This window comes from Chanos chanos, chromosome 8 (genome assembly GCF_902362185.1).
Source record: "Chanos chanos chromosome 8, fChaCha1.1, whole genome shotgun sequence".
Lineage (NCBI taxonomy): Eukaryota > Metazoa > Chordata > Actinopteri > Gonorynchiformes > Chanidae > Chanos > Chanos chanos.
In genome coordinates, this window is record NC_044502.1 from 11,455,292 (window position 1) to 11,475,372 (window position 20,081).

Sequence of the window (20,081 nt, forward strand, 5' to 3'; positions counted from 1 at the left end):
ACGATGGCGGAACCCGTGGCATCGGACGCAACAGCGACAGAAGCAGCATCCCCGTCCCCTACCCCAGCCCTTTCTCCAGCAGCAAGCCCGGGCTCTGAGCCTCCTTCCATGGCGCTTTCACCCTCCGCAGACGGTTCTCAACGACTACTGTTCTCGCATGACCTAGTGTCTGGTCGGCACCGTGGCTCGGTACGATTCGGCCTTGTGAGAATGATCCATGGTGAGGAGGATTTTAACTCTGATTCGGACATTGACGGCGATGGCGGTGGTAGTGGCGGTGGAGGAGGTGGTGGTATTCCCGGTAACTCAGATAATGAAAGCGGTGCGGCAGACTCACGGACACGGCCTCTAGGAAGAGGCTTTGTGCGAGTGCAGTGGTATCCTGAAGGTGGGAAGCAAGACGTGCGGGAAACGAAGGTAAGGATAGTTGGTAGCAATCGGTTCGGTTCATTGTTCGCGATGCACCCTGCCCCATTGATCCTCTGCTACCTTCATCAACGCTTGTTAGCTAGCTTTGCTTGCTAGCCAACGGCCGTTTTGTGGCTCCCCATAGTTTACCTTAGCTAACTACAAATAATTAACCTGAAACAAAGTTATGCATGCTTTCTTTCAACGCTCTGATGAAAAACGAGGGTAAGCAACTTCTGGGCTGACTCTAGAATTTTGGTCCAATTTCCAAGAGACAAGTACATCATTGCTTCTGTAAGTTATCCGTGAGGCATTTAAATGGCCTATGAGAGAACCACTATTTTCCAGCACAGTGCAGCTGTCTAGCTAACTAGCTGTTTTGATAATCAGCTTAGAAGGAAAGACGGAAAAATTAAATATTGAATGAATAAATCACTGAATGGCCGTAGTCAACAGCCTTGGATGTCGGAAACATGTCTTTCAATGGTTTGGCACGTGACAATGGTGCTTCCCATGTATTTAGCGACTATTAAGAACATTCAGGCTGAATGGACGCTGAATCAGCGACTGTCATCACACTAAAACATTACAGCAGTCATTAAATCTGATCAAATTAGTTGAATATTGCTTTCCCTTTACATCCTCAGAATATACCGGACAAAATCAAACTATCGAACAGATGGTAGTATTCATCACCTTCATTGTAAAGAGACCATGGCGTAGCGCATATTACTTAAGTACATTTTTCGACTGACACTAAGTTGCATGACAAGATAACTAAAATTAAAGCAGAAGTTTTTAAGCATCCGATCGGATGACTTAAACGCTTTGACCAAGACAACAGCTCATAAATGGCAAATCAGTGCTTCTGAAAGTGTTATTTGGATACATCAGAAGGGTGAAACACACCTACTGCAGGCCTGTGAAGTCAAGGCCACACAAAGCGCTGACGATTCTGGATAGAACTTAATTGATACTCGTTCCTTTATTCACCTCTTCAATGCCACAACTAATTGTTCTGGCCATAGATCTGTATTTCAGGATTAAACAAAAGGCCACATTGCGTTTGTATTTTGAACAATGACAGTAAATAGCTTGCTGTGAGATGACCAGGCCTAAGCTCCTTTCTCATGCAGTTAGTCATTCTATACATGCAAGGTCCCCATAGACATGCATTACTCATGTGAAGAATGATTGGTTTTAAACCTACAGCTCAAATAAAACGTGCTGTATTGATGCATCTAGGGATTTCCTATTTTGGTGGAGTTAGGGAAGCTGATGCCAGTTCCTGCACCAAGTAACTGTATATTATGTTAGTTAATAAAATAAACAACGTTAATTCGTTCTGTTCTAAGCAATTTTTAAAACAGAGTGAACATTGAATAACATAATCTGATCAACACTCCGCATAATGTTAGAAGCAAAGTAAATGTTAGGAGAAAATTTTGTGTTGCAAAAATATATTTGCAGTTTATCATATTGTGGTGTTAACACATACAGCCATGACTTACAGCCATTTCCCCAAATGTTTTCCATTATGTGGATCTGTGCCCTCTGACTGTCCACACTTGGATGAGTAGATTGGATAAACAATTAACCAACCAGCCTGTGTGAGTTGACTTTTGGTGCAGCACAGTGTCATTGTGTTTCAGAGAAAAAAAAAAATGCAGAGCTTACCCCATATGTGCTGGACTGTGACCAAAATAGCTTGCGTCGCTGATATTGCACTTGAATAAGATTCATCATGAACTCATTTGAAATGAAATTTTAAGGTTAAGTTAATCTCTTTTTGATTTTGATTTATAAAACAGCCTAGTTGAGGGGGAAAAAAAATTCAACAAAGACATCATCATTCATAGCCATGACCCTAAGAGGAGCATAAGTCTCATGACTATCAATGTATGTATTCAGTTTTGTAGTTTAACCACAGGTCAGGATGCAGAGGACAATGGTTACTGTATGTGGGGTTCTTCATAGAGTCCTTGGTCCTGCAGTAGCGAACAAGGGGATGGCCCATTGGTACTGACAGAAAACGAAGGACAGTGACAGACCTGTCAGGAGGCCTTCCCAGGAGAGTGATTGAGAGATGTCCGGTTGAAGATGTAGCCAGAGGGTGTGGCCCAGGATGGGGTCAGACCCACTGACTCCTCCATCAGGCAAAAGGGACAGATGGCTGTTATGCTAATGAAGTAATTTTTGTCCTTGACAACTGATTAGCGCCTTTTTTTTTTCTGTCCTAACAGTTTTTTTTTCTTCCCTCGTTACATCCAATTTTAGAATGCCCCTCCCTCTTTTAAAGTTTCCAGAGATTTTTTTGAAGCCCTGACATCGTGCAGAGACTAATATCTTTTTAATTATTCATCTTTAGTTAAGCGCAGTGTCCTGTTTCTAGCTCAGTTAAGAGAAGGCAGAGACAAGATGGTTGTGACTCCTCGATAATTGGGAAGTCAAAACAGGCAAGTCTGTCGACCCCAGTTTCTTTCCCTGTGCTTGACTGGAAGTGTGAAGGTATGGGGTTAACATGGCACAAGCAGAAAATGTCACTGAGCATATTAAAGAAGCATAAAAAAACCGGACAAGGTTCTCTGACCCTGTCAGGACCCAAAGGGGAATTTGTTATGCGCATAGACAGGACGTACTTGGCTTACAGTTTGCTTCGTCATCCCCCTAGGCATCGGAGTTGTCTGTCTGTCTCTTAATTTATAAGTTGTTGAATAAATGAATTTAAAGCTAGGAGAGTGCTGCTACTGACAGAGCTTTTTGTTCACTCCTTCCCTGTTTGTCCACCTCGGTGTCTTTGACCTTTGTTTAGATCGACGAAAAAGATGACTGAATTAATATAATAACTGAATATGAATATTGAAAAGGGCATAGACCAAAAAACTCGAAAACCGATGCGCATTGAACATTCTGAATACCATGATCATGCAACTTAAAGTGAGGTATGTTCTCTTACCTTTTGGCCCTAAGATTACAGCCTGAAATGTGAAAAGAAACACTCTCTAAGGCTGTCAAAAATGCAATGAGAACCACGAATGAAGAAGCCTACTGGAAAACATTGTTGGTATAAAACCTCATGTAACGTGAGCTTTCTGAAACACAACATTTTTAGAGTCAGTTATTGTTCGGTGTGAGGATATTGTTAGCATATTAAGGGTACAGTAAACATTTCCCAGCTTACACCGGCTATATCAGCGCTAAGACTTTAATTGACTTAGCTTAAGTCTGATACAGAAGCATTGCCCTGTTGAACTACCATCCCAGTATAAGCCTTGTGATTTTCTTTTCTTTTTTCATTTGGGGTATACATATACTGACATTAATTAGGGAGAAGTATTGATGTTGGAACTGTCTGCTAATCGTAACAATAACCTCATATAAGCTTATGTGACCAGGGAGAGGTGCCTATGTTGGTAGGATAAAATTCCTCCAGGCCTTGCGTACAGAACAGGCCCAGTTGCCGCGGACCTCTAATCTATGACAGATTGCAATGCAGACAGCATTGAGTGGAGAAGCTGAGTGGAGCTGATCTCGTGCCAAGGACCTGTGTCTGTGTTTCTGTGTTGTGCAGTGAAAAAAAAAAAAAAGAAAATCGTCACGACCTTGGGGGGCACACACGCTCATTAACACTTTGGCCTTTTATCAAAGCTCCCAATTGGTCAGGAGGGGTGAACGGGATGTGACGGTGGGAACACACACTCACGCGATGACAAGGGTTTCTGGGCAGACATGTATAACTGATGATATTATGTCAACCTGTGAAACCTCAAGGCCAGAGAGTGAAATAGAGAGAGAGAGAGAGCGAGAGAGAGAGATGTGTGTGTGTCTGTGTAGAATGGTGAATCAGCACAGTCTTGTGTCTCCTCCCTCCCTCCTTCTCTCTGCCCCCCCCCCCCCCCCTCTCTTTCTACCACCCTCTACCACCCTATCTCTCAGGAATCTATCAGACGATACAACACAGTGATGTAATGTGGAAACGTTGAGTCTCTCATGGTAGCGAATTCTGGGTTGTGCTTAGCAGTGGATAGAAAGCTTGAGCTGGAATCGTTGTCTGTTGTTTATATTAAGGTGTGAATTGAACTAGAAATGGAAAAAATATCTTTCTGTCTCTTGTAGATGCTTTGGATTTGACAGACACTGGCTTATGACAGCTGAACACATTAATGATTGAGCAAATGTCTGATCATATATGTACGGTCTCCTCCGAGTATACATATATGGGTATACATAACAATGATTCATAATTTATTGGGTTTTTTTTTGTGGTAGTATGCTATTTGCGCTTTCTAGTGCTTGTGTATTGAGCAGAAATGATCTGAGATAGTCTGTCTGTGATGAATCAGCCAAGTTAAGTTACTCAGCAATTATGCACAACTTCAAAATGAGGTTTCAAAATTCTGTTTGGTCCGTTCCAATAGCAAAGTATCACATGTAGAAGGAGACGTGGTGTTTTTTTTTTTGTTTTTTTTTTATGATGTTTTGTGTGGTGCCTGTGTGTGCGCGCGCGCCGGACAAACTGCGGATTCGGGTGTGTCCGGAAGGCGTGGCTCCCCGCGCTGCAGTCTCTCCTGCAGTCGCTCCCCTCTGAACTCCTCCAGGGCACGGTGAGTCGGGGCCACTCCAGTTCATTAGTACAGGATGTCAAAACAAACCCAGGGAGAGCTGTTCTCTATCGATCACCGTAATCAATCCGTGTCTCCTAATTGTTGGGCCAAAGCGAAGGTTGTGAAACAAGCCAACTCCACTGACGGGCATCAAGCTTCTTTCCCCCTTACAAATGGCTCTGTCTTGTTTGTCCGCAGGCTTGGTGTCGACCGATCACAATTTTTTTTACCGCGGCACAGATCGTGTTAGGGGATCTGTACCCACCCAGTGTGAATGGGGTGGATATGGGGGAGGGGGGGGGGGTGATTGTGCTGGAAAGGCTGAGAGATATGCCCTTCCCTCCCCCCCCCTACCACCCACACTGCAGCCAATGCCTGTTGTTATAGAACCGTCTGTTGGTTGCCAGGCAGGAGGGAGTGCTGACTTGCATCCATTGATAATTGGCAGGTTCTGGCCTCATAACAAAAGCGAGCCATCAAAAAGAAGGGGGCTTTTCCACAAGCCCCCCCCCCCCCCCCACCCCCCCCCCCCCATGCCTGACCATCGGGGTCTTTTGTGGTTGGTATCTGCCTTTAGGAAAACAAGAAAGTTTTTTTTTGTTTTTTGCTGTAATTGTTGTATGTTTTTAGCAGCAGAATCTGCTGGATTTTAACTAACCTGGTGTTTTTTCCAGTTCTGTGACTCATGAAAAAGAGAGGAGAGAGATTGCTACTGTCTGTGTGTGTGTGTGTGTGTGTGTGTGTGTGTGTGTGTGTGTGGGAGCGTGCATGTGGTTTTCATGGCGCGTGTGAGGACTGCCCACAAATCCTGGACGTTGGGCAGAGAAACTGCTAATCACTGTGATGTCATCTCATTGGGCTCTGAACTTTAGGAGGTCCTCTTGTTGATTGACATATCATTCAACGTACTCAGGCTCTGTTATCAGCATGGCTGTGTGAGTTTGCGTGAATGACATCATCCTCCTCCAATCACTGGTCTGTAGCTACTGACCACCAAATTCCTATCTTATGTTATAATCATTTACATAATCATAATCCTTTTCATCTGAAATGCTAGTAATAACAATATCCTATTGTCATAAACAGAAGAGAGATATCAGATAATGTGTGTAGGAAGTATTGTAATATTATGCTCTATGCCAGCAGATTTTTATTTTTACATTAGTTTAAAGGTCTACTGGTTTCACACCTGTGATTTTCTGGGAAAGTGTTCATCAGGGCTCAGCGTGAACTGAGAAAAGAAAATAAAGAAAAACAGCAGGATGTAAAACCCAATCTGTTTCCTTTCTCAATCCATCTCTTAGTCTCCTCTCGCTTAGCTGGTCTTCCCTTTAATTTGGCCCGTAATAGAACTATAAAAATGAGATGGTGTCGAAGGCCTCGCTTATCAATAGCTTGATTTTTTTTTTTTCCCCCAGCTTAACCCAGCAGCGTAATAGCTAAGGAAAGGGAGATGTCGTTAATTTCTCCAGGCAGCTAAGCCGAGAGCCATTGATTTCTAAGAAGATGAGCATTCTTCTGGCCCATTTAAGCTTCTGTTACTGACCTATAACAACACCGTCCTCTCCTTAAACCCATTCTCCTTGGTGCAACCTTTTGCAGTGGCTTTACAGTCATAACATTGCTTTAAAAGCAAAAGGTCAAGGAGGGGCTATAAAGATGTGTAGAGACTGCACAGACGTAATGTGTGTGTGCAGTCTACAGCTGTCATCAAAAAAAAAGTAATATAAACACATATCACTTCACAGCAACATTAACATCTGTGGGGTGACAGATGTAATTCAATAGCACTGAAGTAATGTAGAGATAATTGGCACCACTTGACAGCCAAGTTTGTCTAATTCACAGGTAGAGAAACTTTTATTTCTGACACCTGAAGGAGTTGAGATGGAAAGCGATTAGAAGTGAAGCAAAAGTGGCCCGATATGTGTTCTGGACAGTCCCTCCACACAAAGATTAAGACTAGTCGTAGGTTAAATCTCCTTTAGAATGCTGTATTATCCAAGCCTAGACGTAATCCTTGTCTGGCAAAGTGGTTTAACAACGGGTAGACACACACAAGTTATTGTCAACTTTTAATGTTCTTGTTTATATTTCTCTTTCAATCGGGGCTTTTGTGCTCTAACACCTCTCCTCTCGATTCTTCTCAGACCTGCTAACGCCGGGTTTCCTTAGCTGCTTTGCTTCATTTGCAATTAACCTAACACATCAACCAGAGACAAGCTGTCTGAATCGAGCTAACTGGCCTGTCAGGTCCCCACAAAACGCCTACCGTTTGTATGTCTTCGAAGAGTGTTTCATTGTTTTGTTTTTTTTAATAATGAGCAAGACAAAGTTTCTCGCGTCTTTCTTCTCTGTTATTTCTCTGGAATCACCTTCGTGATTTTTATAGTTTCTAAATGGTTTGAATCGTTTTCAGAAAACAGACAAGCATTTTCTCAATTCCGCTTCCGCTCTCAACAAGTGTTTATCTGGTTGAGGTAACAGGCGGACTCAGACAGGAGATGAAAGTAGCATTAGATGTCAGATGGCAAGGGTGTATCCTGGGACACTGACAACATAACACGGGTCACTCCAGTCAACAAACAGAGTTAAAATACAGATCCTGACTTGACTTCTCTATATAGACCCTGCTTGACTTCTCTTTGGTGTGCTCTCCAAGTCATAGACATAGATACACATGATTCAGCACGGTCTTGTCTTTCTCTGTCGCTAGTCCAGACATCTGGTGTGGAAACATCTGCTAAGGGGAGGAGTGGATGGTGATGGAGGTGGAGTTCTTCAGTCAGCAATGTTGCTCTCCCAACGTCTGCTATTTTAGACTGAGCCATATAGGAGCATTTTCTCTGGGATGTCCCATATACCAGAAGGACTATGATAACCTCAATTCCATATTTAGTATTTAACCTAATAATTGAAACTTTTTTTTTTTTAGATTTGCAAGATTGTAACACGCAGGTAGCTTGGATGATACATCACAGGTTTTGTTTCTTTATCTTTTTAAGCAGCTTTTTTCCTGACACCTTTGACTGTCTTTAATTTTATCTAGCATCATGATTTCTGCTTGTCCTCTTTAACAGTTACTCTGCAGTTAGATCTGTGTGGGTGTTTGAGGTGTAGGGGTCTGCGTATGCGTATAACCGTGTCCTCCAACGCAAGAGGAGAAATTTGAGTTTACAATCATAACATTTTGTATCCCAAACAAATTGAAATGGATTTGCCTAAACTTAGTTCTCCAAGGATACACCTCTTTAACAAGGAACATAGTTAGATATTTTTACAGAAGGCATACAGCTCTTGCACTCAGTTGTGACTGAAATTTGAACCCTAGGCAACATTCTGCAATAGAGAGAGAGAGCGAGAGAGAGAGAGAAAAAAGAGGCTTTGAAGAGCTTTTTATGTTAAGGTAAAAACAAGTTTATCGGTTCTGGGTGGATACGGTGAATGTTGGGGGAAAAAAGATTCTCCATGCTCTTCACGTTTGGCGAATTGTGTCTTCCTGTCAGGCTTTTGACAACCGCTTTTTTTTTTCTCTCTCTCTCTCTCTCTCCCCTTTTCAGTCATCACGTGACTTAACCAAATGGAGTGTTCCTTTGACCTTGCTCATCCGAGAAGGCAAACCCTTGTGCAGTAAACTCAAGAGGGCAACGTGGAGCTGTTTGATCCCTTTTTTTTTTGTCTGATGAACACGTCACGGTCGTTTGAACAGCGTTGCCTTTGCAAACCATCTGAAGCATTTTTATCTGAAGCAAATACTGAAACCGCGCCCTTTGATGTGTACCTCCTGTGTATTGGAGAGATAAGTTCACTTTAAACTTTGACTGTAGCAGGCTACGCAGTGTGCTGGGCAGAACAATGCCAAACCATGTTAGAAAACGATAAAGGTTAGACATTTTGTGTAGAGGTGACTTAGCTTCTAATGAAAAGCTGGACAGATTTGTTGAAATATGCAACATGATATTGTGGACCGTGCTTGGCTTCTCTCTGGCATGCTGAGCTCAACATAGTGACGCAGAACATACCCCGTTTTAATCCGGTGAAAAATGAACTTGTGCTGAAAACAAAAAAAATGTTGGGAACAGTGGATAGGGAGAGAAAGAAATATACCTTTTGCAGGTTCGGTTTATTGTTGATACGCTCTGCTGCAGAGATGAATTTATTTAAAGCATAGCTAACCTGTGGTGCTCTGAACTGTGGTTTACTAATCAACACAAATTTCAGTGGAAACCAGCAGCCTCATTTCTCTGGGGTAACCAGTAATGGAGAGAGCTCGTTCAGAAGAGGAATGCAAGGGGTTCCACTACAATTACCCCTCAGCTCTGTCTATATTAATTTCTCTCTCTCTCTCCCTCTCTCTCTCTCTCTCTCTCTCCCCCCCACCTACCCCCCCGTCTGTCTGTCTTTCAGCTGAAACTTGAAGATCGATCTATAGTGCCTAGAGACTTTGTACGGCGGATGAATTCAAATGTAAGTTGTTCCCTTATCACCTACTTTTGGTAATTATACTTTTCATGACTTGCATACAATTAGAGAGGTTGAAGCAGTAGATGGAAACCAAAGGATGAAATAATTTTAGATTAAAAAAAGAAAAATCTGTTTGGACCAGCGTTTAATGGATCCCCTCCACATGGATAGCCGAGCTGAAATGTAAGGACAAACCAGTGTTTTAACAGTTTCTAGTGTTTATCAGTTTCTAGTGTTTAACACATTCTACGGTGTTTACACCGTGGAATGTGTTTAGCTCCCGAGTAGGTTTTGCTTTGACATTTGAATTGGTCAAAGAATTTTGCGGTCCGTAACCTTTTGAGTTATTTTGATTTTTGCAGGACAAACAGTGCGGTATCGTGACCAACATTAACATTGAGTGTGCCGTCAAAATAGTGGGGACCAATTGCGTTCTATATCCTGTGAATAGCAGAGACCTGCAGCACATCTGGGTAAGTCCTCTAACAGTATTACCCTGTAATGCCAGTTAATCAAATCTCCAGCTTTGGCTTTTACTGCACTTACATTTTCAACCAGTGCACTTTGCTTTAGCTTCATGGTATACGGTATTCTCTAAAGGTTTTTCCTCCGTCTGCCTGACCCTGAGCGTGGCTGTACGGCTCCGATATGAAGCAAATGCTCGATAGAGTGGATTCATTTGAGAACGTCTGAGATTTTAAGAGAGCAGCAGATTAATGTTTTATATTATGTGTCGTGTTCTCCTGTCAGTCTTTTATGTATGGAGATTATATTGTTTACGACTTCTGGCTGGGGAAAGTCTATGACTTGAGCAACCGCATCATTCTCAAGCTGTCCAACGGAGCACGGTAATGTGTTTGAAAGCAATCTTCTTTAATCATGACTTCATTTGATTTGATATGTACGAGAATGATTCATCACGTCTTCAGTCCTTTGATCTCAACGAGTTGTAATTAAAGCATTGGAAGTACTCTTGATATTCACAGTTAATTAATTAGGTAATTGAGAAAGAAGGCTTAATGATTACAGCCCTCACTGATGTTTGTGTGTGTGTGTGTGTGTGTGTGTGTTTGTGGTTTGCACACAGATGTTCAATGAGTGAAGAGGACGGTGCCAAACTCTACGATGTTTGTCCTCACGTGAGTGATTCGGTATGTACTAACACTTCTCTATTGGATTAGCAGGGTTGTTACTCCTGTCTGAGCACCCGCACATTCACATTCATGTTTCTGTAACGGACACTTTCCTTCACACTTGTCTTCATTTAAAACTGACTCCAAATGTACAGCAAGTACGCGCTGTAAGGGCACATTGTGTCTAAGCCATACTCATTTTCATCATGCGCTCCCAAGACAGGGACATCAATCCTCCTTTAATCTCTGTCACTAACATCGACCCTGAGAATAATAGACAGTATGTTTGGCTCGGAGAGCAAATCTGAAACAGATGCTACATGTTAACCATTCGAGTCTTTTCACCAGCTAGTCAAATTCCAACTATAACTCTTCAGTTTTCTCTCTCTCTCTCTCTCTCTTGCCCCCCTCTCTCTCTCTCTCTCGCCCTCCCTCTGTCTTTTTAGGGACTCTTTTTCGATGCAGCGTATGGATTTTACCCTGGGCAGGTGCTGATTGGACCATCTAAGGTGTTCTCCAGCGTACAGTGGCTGTATGGCATGAAACCAGTTCTGAGTAAGAAGAGCAAGTTCAGAGTGGTGGTAGAGGAGGTCAGTCCTGTACACAACCCTCATTACATAAATCCACCATGTTCACATGCTGACTGAGCCCCAATCATCCTGACTGTACATTTATTCTGTTATGTCCTCAAACAACCAGAAAGAGTGGAAAACATTAAAAGTTCTTAAGACCGGTTATATGGATTCGCGTTGTCATTGTTTTAATCGCACACTCTAGGAATGTATTTATGTTGTACGCCTGTAGAGAGTAACGTTGAACCGTTGCCGTAGTGACTGACCGTGTCTCTACACATGTGACGGACAGGTGCAGGTGGTGGAGCTGAAGGTAACGTGGATCACAAAGAGCTATTCACCCAAAGGCTCTGATAGTGTTTACCCCCCTCCCTCCACCATAACCCAGGAGAACCTCTGCAGGTGCAGTACCCCCTCTCAACACACACACACACACACACACACATACACACACACACACACACACACACACACGCAGCAAGCGTTTTGTACATCTGCTCTTAGGCTATGGTTAACCGTTACTGTTGTCCTAAAAACACGCCGTAAATTTCATTTATGGTGTGCTAGAGAAATATGTAGGAATGGGTTTAAACTTCTAAGCAACACACACACACACACACACACACACAAGCACAGACTGATTTTGTAACATTTTTACATTACATTACATAACATTTATTTGGCTGAAGCTTTTATCCAAAGCAACTTACAAGTGGGGAAGCAATTCAAGTTCCAGTATAGTGCAACTCCTATGACTAAGTATTATATCTGTTTTAAAGTGCAAGCAGTAAGTGCAAGCATTAAGTGCGAGTTTCTCTCAAGACAGAGGCAGGAGCGTAAGGCATGTTAGTGTAAGAGGTGTTAGGTGTTAGGAGAGTTATGAGAGGAGGTGCTCTCGGAAGAGGTGAGTCTTCAAGAGGTTCTTGAAGATAGAGAGGGACGCCCCTGCTGTGATGACAGTTGGTTGCATGTTCATTGTTTGTTTTTGGCATACGGTTTGTTTTTCCAGAGTAAAGCGACTGGGCTACTATGACCATACCCAGAGGCAGCTTGGGGAGCGGGCGCTGTATGTATTCCCAGCCAAAGGAGACGCTACACGCATTACCTGTGAGGGGCCAGAGGGGGCCCCCGTCCTCCCTGAAGACCCCGTGGCACGCAAGGTAGGAAGTGATTTATGTGTGAGTATACCATACCTCTCACTCCTACGTGGCATAGCATTGTGAAGTATTGTGGTATTGCACAGAGTAAACATTCAACAAAAACTATGTTGTACAAATTGTTACACAAAAAGAAACTGCGTCATAATGGAGGCAAGTCACTAGGGATATGGCCATTCTCACTCTCGTTTTCTGTTTGTGTGTGTGTGTGTGTGTTTGCTCCACTTTCTTTTTTTACAGCTGAAAAGAATGTTTAAAAAGGATTCTGGAAAGAAAGCTACGGAGAACGCAGACATACACAGCAACAGTGTGCAGCCTGTGGAGAAAGCAGAAAACACAGAAGGTATTCAACTCTCCTTTTTTTTTTTTTAGCAGAATGTTAAAACAGAAAGTCAAAAGAATCCTACAGAGGATTATATCAGCGGTAGCACAGTGAGGACAGACAGCAGACAGACTGCTCCCCTTGTTAACTCCTATGGAAATTGGTGACATTTTTTTTTTTAACAAGTACATTATATTCTCTTGTTGTTCATATCGAGGTGTGTAAGTATGTTTCTTTTTTATACAGTGGTTTTAAGACACTCCAGATGACTTTGACCGTGGGCCATATTTTTTCTGTCAGGTGAGGAGGTGCAGGAGGAGGCCTTGCGTGATCGCACCGAAGAGCCTCCTGTCCCTCGCTGTTCAAACAATGGCCCCATGCCACGTCCGGAGGCGGCGGCAGCGGAGGAGGGAGGAGGAGGAGGAGGAGGAGGTCCATCTGCAGAGGTGAACCAAGGACAGTGGGCTCACCTGGGAGAACTGGACTCAGACGAGGACCTTGCCGAGGACACGGACGACACCAGCTCCATCACATCCTCAGCCAGCTCCACCGCATCGCTCCAGAGCGGCCCCAGCCGTAAGAAGAGCATCCCCCTCTCCATCCGAAACCTAAAGAGAAAGCACAAGAAGAAGAGAACCAAGTTCTCTCGGGAGTTCAAGCCTGGAGACAGGTGAGTCTGGAGGAAGGAGATCTGTTCACCAAAGACAACATTCCAAAGATGACTTTTTGTATTGCTGTGGTAGATGATGTTTGGTTCATAGAAAATGTCAATGTATCAAAAAGGCTCAACAGAACCTCAGTTCACCTCAGTTCATACAGATAAGCAATACTGGTTGTTATTTGAATGGAATATCGAAAGAGAGTAGAGAGTGCTGGATATCTTTGAGTCTCTCAATATATGTATACTCTTTATTGTAGAAATATTCAGTTAGCTATGTACCCTTAGGCTCTGAAAATCTGCTTGCAGCATTTTCTAATCTGCTGAGCGTTTATGAGTCAGTCAGTCATCTGCTCAGGCGCGAGAAATGTCTCAGTTCTCAAAGCTCTGCCATGAATAGAGGACACGTTTGGCCTTGTAAGACACGACAGTCTGACAAAACTCTCAGCGTGTCCAGAAGCTGGCAGGAACACGGGCCAGGCAGTTAGCGGATCATATCATCAGGCGGCAGCAGACATTTAACACCCCTGTTCAAACACAGACGTGTTTATTGATCGCTCATCCTCTTCCTGAGAATGTCCTCTGTCTGGATGGAAGTATCATCAGCGCTTATGAGACTCACACCTGTGGTGCCTATTGTGCTGTAAATGTGGCATAAGAGACAGAAAGAGGGACACAGAGAGAGAGAGAGAGAGAGAGAAAGGGAGGAAGGGAGAGAGAGATGCAAAGGAAAGATGGAGTGCAGGTGGTGGAGGAAAAGAGAGAAAAAGAACAGACCGCCAACTAGGCCAGATTTATGAAACCTAAAGCATCTACGCCATTGTCCCACATGCCTCTCTTTTACAGCTCCACCCTTCTCTATTGATAGTAACCGTCTCCTCAGTGATGCTGTAAATAGGACCCATAAATAGGATATAGGATGGCCTTAAGAACAGGGCTCCTGTCCTAGTCTGACTCCTGTCTCTCGTCCCTCGCGGGTGGGGGTAGGGTGGCCGTTGAGGTGGTTTCCACGGTGACGTCCGCAGACGTTCTCTGGAAGGACGGCAGACTTGAGACGGGGATCCGTTCCAACGACCTCATACCCATACAGCATCTCGACAACCACGAGTTCTGCCCCGGAGACTACGTGGTCGACAAACGCCGTAAGTCTGCGGCACAGCCGCGCTCCTTTTCTACCCTTTCCATAATGAATCCATCTCTTTTTGTCCTCTTTTGATAATGAATCAAGCTACGGCATAAATGTTTACTGATTAAAATGGGCCTTTAATGTGGTCTTTGTAATGTGCCCTCAGCTCAAGCTCTTCAGGATCCAGGAGTGTACGGAGTGATACAGTCAGGGGACCATAAGGCCAGAACATGTGTTGTTAAATGGGTCAAACTCAACGCTTCTGGAGATGATGTTGAGGTCAGTGACCATTTAAGATTACGGTCGTTGTTATCTTCTTAATTCTCTACCCCCGAACTTCCAGTACAGTGTCAAAAGGCTCTTATTCTCTTAAGGTTTTGGCCAAAAAGATCAAAATGCCAAGTTCTCCTGTTGGATAGCACAGGATAACTTGAGTCCGTTTAAACAGAAGAGCTTTTGATTTATGTTGTATGTTGTCAAGGTGATTGGGGAGGAAGAGGATGTCAGTGTTTACGACATCGCCGATCATCCAGACTTCCACTTTCGCACCACCGATATCGTCATCAGAATAGGACACTCAGACACAGAGGACTGTGAGAATGAGGTGACACTCCCGCTCTGTGCTTAGTAATCAAAGTTAAATCTGACTCTGCGTTGTGATGCAGTGTGCGTTTTTGATGACTGGAAATAGATTCAAAGGGTGCAGAATCAGCCCTTCATGAGTTTACTTATTTTGTTTTATATGGAATCATTGTTCTGCTATTATTGCGTTCTGGATAGCAAAACACGCTTTATACCGCACAAATAAAGTGTATGCTTACGATCTGATAGCAGTTCGGTCTTTTTGTGGACATCTCCAGTTTCTGCGACCTCACTTTTCCTTTTGACCCGTTTGTCCACCTAGACGTCTGTGGGCCAGGTGTCAAGAGTGGATGTCAGCAGTAAGGTGGAGGTGGTGTGGGCGGATAACTCCAAGACCATCGTACTGCCGCAGGTAGGCCAGCTCTCTGCAAAATCCACGATCATACAATACTCTGTAGCATTCCAAGGTGATCCACAAGGTCTTGGGGAAGCTGGAACGAAGCTGTCGTGACACCTGTGTTGCTGACTTCTAAAAGTAACAGCGAGTCCTTTGCTTAGAATCGCGAAGTATTTTTAATGAGGTGCCGAGAATTCTGGACAGCCTGTTCTCTACTTAAACTCTGTGATCTGATCTTTAGGTTGCATTCCCAAAATAATACTTTGATTTCTGTGGTAAGTAATTAGATATACGCACGTCTCTGGTATCGTTTTTTTTTTCCCCTGAGAGCCCATTTTCTCTTTGCAGCACTTATATAATATTGAGTCTGAGATCGAGGAGACAGATTATGACTCGGTAGAAGGGAGCAGTAGTGGAGCCTCCTCAGAAGAATGGGAGGACGAGAGTGACAGCTGGGAGACGGACGACGGCCTGGTGTCGGAGGAACATGCCGAGGAACCTGCTGTAGCCACGCCTACGTCTGGAGCCCTGGCCGAGGGGAAGCCTTCAACACCCTTCTCCCCCAGTAGTACAGATGCACAGGGGGCTGGCCTCACACCAGACATGGCTGGAGGTACCTGATGTGACTGTTGAGTTAACAGGCAGTTATTATGTTTCAAAAAATTTCCTCTGGAATAAAAGGCTAACCTGCTCCTGTTTGTGAGTTTTGTATCTAAAAGATTATGAAATCGGTGTTGGCAAAAGATTTTACAACACGGATGAAATTTGGAGAGTTCTTGTTTTTTGTTTTTTTGTTTTTTTGTTTTGAACACTGTTGTACTCTCTCAAAGGTGGAAGTGTGGGCCCTGCCACAGAAGAGAAGCCCGCCAAGGAGGGACCTCCACGGGGTTTCCGTGAGTTGAAGGAGGCCCTGAAGATTCTGGAGAGCCTGAAAAACATGACGGTGGAACAGCTGTGGACTGGATCTCCAACCTCACCTACTGCAGAACCTTCCTCCGCTGCCACGGCGACCACGCCCGCTGATGCCAAACCGACCAAGGAGAAGCGTTTCCTCGATGACATCAAGAAACTGCAGGAGAACTTGAAGAAGACGCTGGACAACGTGGCTATTGTGGAGGAAGAACGTATGGAGGCTGCTGTCGAGGAAGAACGAGCCACGGTGCCGGTACCGGCAGAGCCTCAGACTCCTGTGCGTTCCGAGTGGCCCAGTGACACGCCAGTCCTGTGCCAACAGAGCGGTGGCAAACCAGGTGTCACGTTTACCAGTGCCAAAGGAGAAGTCTTTTCTGTTTTGGAGTGGGCACCAGGTAGAGTACACCGCTCAACTGCATTAATGTTTAATTCTTAATATGCCCATATCATTTAGTGAGCCATTCATGTTGAACAAAAAACGAAATTGAGGATACAGCTGACTGGTAGACGTCCAGGCTCCTTAATTAGTTTTCTGGGCAAAATGAATAAACAAACTTGGCTCCAACCGAAATTTTATGCCCTCAGAAACTTGATTAGTTTCAATTCCTGTTCCTATTTTCCTCATCTTACTCCCCTTTATATTCCTACCTATCGTTCTTACTTTTTATGTTTCAATTCATTCATTTTGCCAAAGCTCTTATTCAGAGAAACTTAGAAAGAAGTAAGTTGCGAAGATCTTTTCCATCCTTGTTTATATCAAGAAATGCCCTTCCTTGCTCTCTTCAGACACCCACACCTTTAAGAAGATGGAGTTCCAGCCGGCAGAGGCAAAGAAGTTCTTTAGCACAGTGAGAAAGGAGATGGCATTACTGGCCACCTCCCTGCCTGACGGCATTATGGTCAAGACCTTCGAGGACCGCATGGCATGTTTTACATTTGTCTGTTTTTGACTTTAGATCTCAGAGCCAGTAATCACTTATCATCGGTGACCATTTCACTTCAGTTTCACACTGATTCACATGAATTGGAGAATTTATACTGACATATTCAGAATACTGAGCAAAAGATATGATTTTTTTCCCCCTCTCTGATAGTCATCTGTAAACAAACTTAAGAAAGGCAGATGTATACCTCTTTGTGGGGAACCGTTAAAGGCCTTGAAACCAAAGTATCGGAATGGCACATGTCTGAAACCAAAGTATCGGAATGGAACACGTTGCACGCTCTACATTACAAAAGATGCAATGTCTGTAGTAGAAACTGTGAACAAGGCAGCTTGCTTCTAAAACTCTGGTATCTGTCTGTCAAACTGACCTGACTATTCCTTCTTTTCATGTCTCTGCCTTCAGATGTTAAGTGTGCTTCCTCTTTATCTGCACATATAGTTTGAGTCCTCTAAAAGCATCCACAAGTTTGATGTGACACTCTCAGTAACCAAAGGATACAATAAGCTTCCTTTTTGCTTCCAATTTACCCCTAATATGAAAAAAAAAAGCAGCCCTACAAGAACTGAAGTTGTTTAGCTGAGAGGCGATCATCTTTGATCTGTGTAACAGTCATTAGGTGGTGTTTGGGAGTGCTTCTTTGAAATATTTTGGCTTGGCTCCACTCTCTTAATACTGATTTGTTCTGTTTCTGTGCTCCAGGACCTGTTCTCCGCGCTGATTAAAGGCCCCACGCGTACACCGTATGAGGACGGCCTGTTCCTCTTTGACATCCAGCTTCCCAACATTTACCCAGCCGTCCCCCCCCTCTTCCGATATCTCTCCCAATGCAGCGGTCGCCTTAACCCCAATCTCTATGACAACGGCAAGGTGTGCGTGAGCCTGCTGGGGACCTGGATCGGCAAGGTAACAAATCTGTTATCCCCCATAAGATTTCACTCGTAATTGAACATCAGGTACCTTGTGTTGGGACTTGTTTTGCCATTTGCTCCGATTATTTGAAAGCTTACCGAAAGCTGCAATATCCAGTAGCTTTGCTGTTTGTTTGTTTGTTTGGGTCACTGTGACTCACTGTGTTTGTCTTTTCTTTCCACAGGGCACAGAGAGATGGACTAGCAAGTCCAGTTTACTCCAAGTCCTCATATCTATTCAAGGTCAGCTTTGCATATTCATCTCTCGTAGAAACGTTTTTCTTTTATGTTGTTTCACTAAGAGCAGATGTGGCGGAGCGTGTATATCGCATTATGCTTATAGTTTTACTGGTTTACTCTTATTTCATTTTTTTTTTTGACTATTGTTTGTGCAGCATGTTCTTTACTGTTTGAACATTATACGGGCAACCATTTTGTTGGGTTCGTTGGGTACATTTCAGAATTTAAGGATTGCTACCATTCGGTTTTATTGCCAAATACTTTTTTTTTCTCAGGAGGATCTTAACAGTTTATCAGCAGCCAGAATCCGTTTTTGCCGCGGCTTGTTTGGCAGATGTTTGTTGTTCTCCAGAGTCTGTGCAGCACACCTGTTTGTCTTCCCTCAGGTCTAATCCTGGTCAATGAGCCCTATTATAACGAAGCAGGGTTTGACAGCGACCGTGGGCTCCAGGAGGGCTACGAGAACAGCCGCTGCTACAACGAAATGGCGCTCATTAAGATGGTTCAGTCCATGACGCAACTGCTGCAGCAGCCCGTGGAGGTCTTTCAGCAGGAGATCCGTGAGCACTTCAACTCCAGCGGCTGGAGGCTGGTCCACCGGCTCGAGTCCTGGCTGGAGCTGGACGGGGCGGTGGTGGAACGTGGGCCCCGCGGTGGAAGCCTTCGGGGAGAAACCCTGGAGGAGGAACTGCCCCAGGCACTGGCCCACAGCAGTCCTAGCAAGCAGGACCTGAGGAGCGAGGAGGAGCTGGAGGACTCAGGCCTCAGCCCGTCCACCGTGGGGCCCAGCGGGCCTCCTGGCGCAGCCGCACAACAGGACCTGAGCCAGACCTCGGACTTTGACGGCTCAAGCGTGGGGGCCGCCGGTTCCGAGGGGACAGAGATTTTGGACGGGGCGTTGGGATGCGGGTCGGTACCGCATGCCGGGAAGACCACCCAGGACCCCCAGCCCGCCGTCAGACCAAAGAAGCGAAGAAAGAGCTACCGAAGCTTCCTGCCGGAGCGGAGCGGATATCCGGACATTGGCTTCCCTCTCTTCCCGCTCTCCAAAGGCTTCGTAAAAAGCGTTCGCGGGGTCCTTTCGCATTACCGAGCTGCCCTGACCGCTGCCGGCATCCCCGAGCACCCAGAGGACAAATAAAGTGCCGAAGTTCTCTCTTTCTCACTCCCACTCTCTCTCTCTCTCTCTCTCCCCATTTCATTATATCTGTGGGAGTATCACTGCCCCTTTATCATACTTTACCACTTTGCTAGCCAGCCAGCAAGCCAGCCAGCCACATTTTCCCTGCTGGAGGAACAATGTTACCCCAGCAGCTGCCTGCACTCTGTTTTTCTAAACAGAAAAAAAATCAACTAATTCCCACCTCGCTGTGCGTGTGTATTCACTCTCTTCGAGTTCTTGCTGGCAACAAGATGCTAGTGTGCTTCATTCATGCTTTTTTGGGGACCGTTGTTTGCACTCCTACCCTTCCCCGCCCCCCCTGACGACCCTCCTGATACACTGGTCACTCAGGGAGTCATGAACGCAGAACGCGCTCCACAGCCAATGGGCACGTGCCTCCGAGACAGTTCTGAGACATGACTGAGATGTATGAGATGGTTTCGAGACATTTTTGAGACATGTGGGAGGGTTGGGTGGTGCCTGAGAGAT

At 44.6% G+C, this 20,081-nt stretch overlaps 1 protein-coding gene across 1 annotated transcript; it reads left to right on the forward strand.

Moving 5' to 3' along the window:
* The first annotated feature begins 3 nt into the window (after nucleotides 1–3).
* ube2o (ubiquitin-conjugating enzyme E2O) lies at nucleotides 4–19,571 on the forward strand. Its single transcript, XM_030781642.1, has 20 exons — nucleotides 4–417; nucleotides 9,420–9,479; nucleotides 9,839–9,949; nucleotides 10,227–10,324; nucleotides 10,564–10,627; nucleotides 11,056–11,199; nucleotides 11,474–11,583; nucleotides 12,191–12,341; nucleotides 12,579–12,681; nucleotides 12,961–13,330; nucleotides 14,306–14,460; nucleotides 14,611–14,723; nucleotides 14,926–15,048; nucleotides 15,349–15,438; nucleotides 15,772–16,036; nucleotides 16,254–16,730; nucleotides 17,122–17,258; nucleotides 17,982–18,185; nucleotides 18,376–18,433; nucleotides 18,817–19,571. The coding sequence occupies exons 1-20, from the start codon at nucleotides 4–6 to the stop codon at nucleotides 19,569–19,571; spliced, it is 4,002 nt and encodes a 1,333-aa protein (XP_030637502.1).
* Nucleotides 19,572–20,081: the final 510 nt, after the last annotated feature.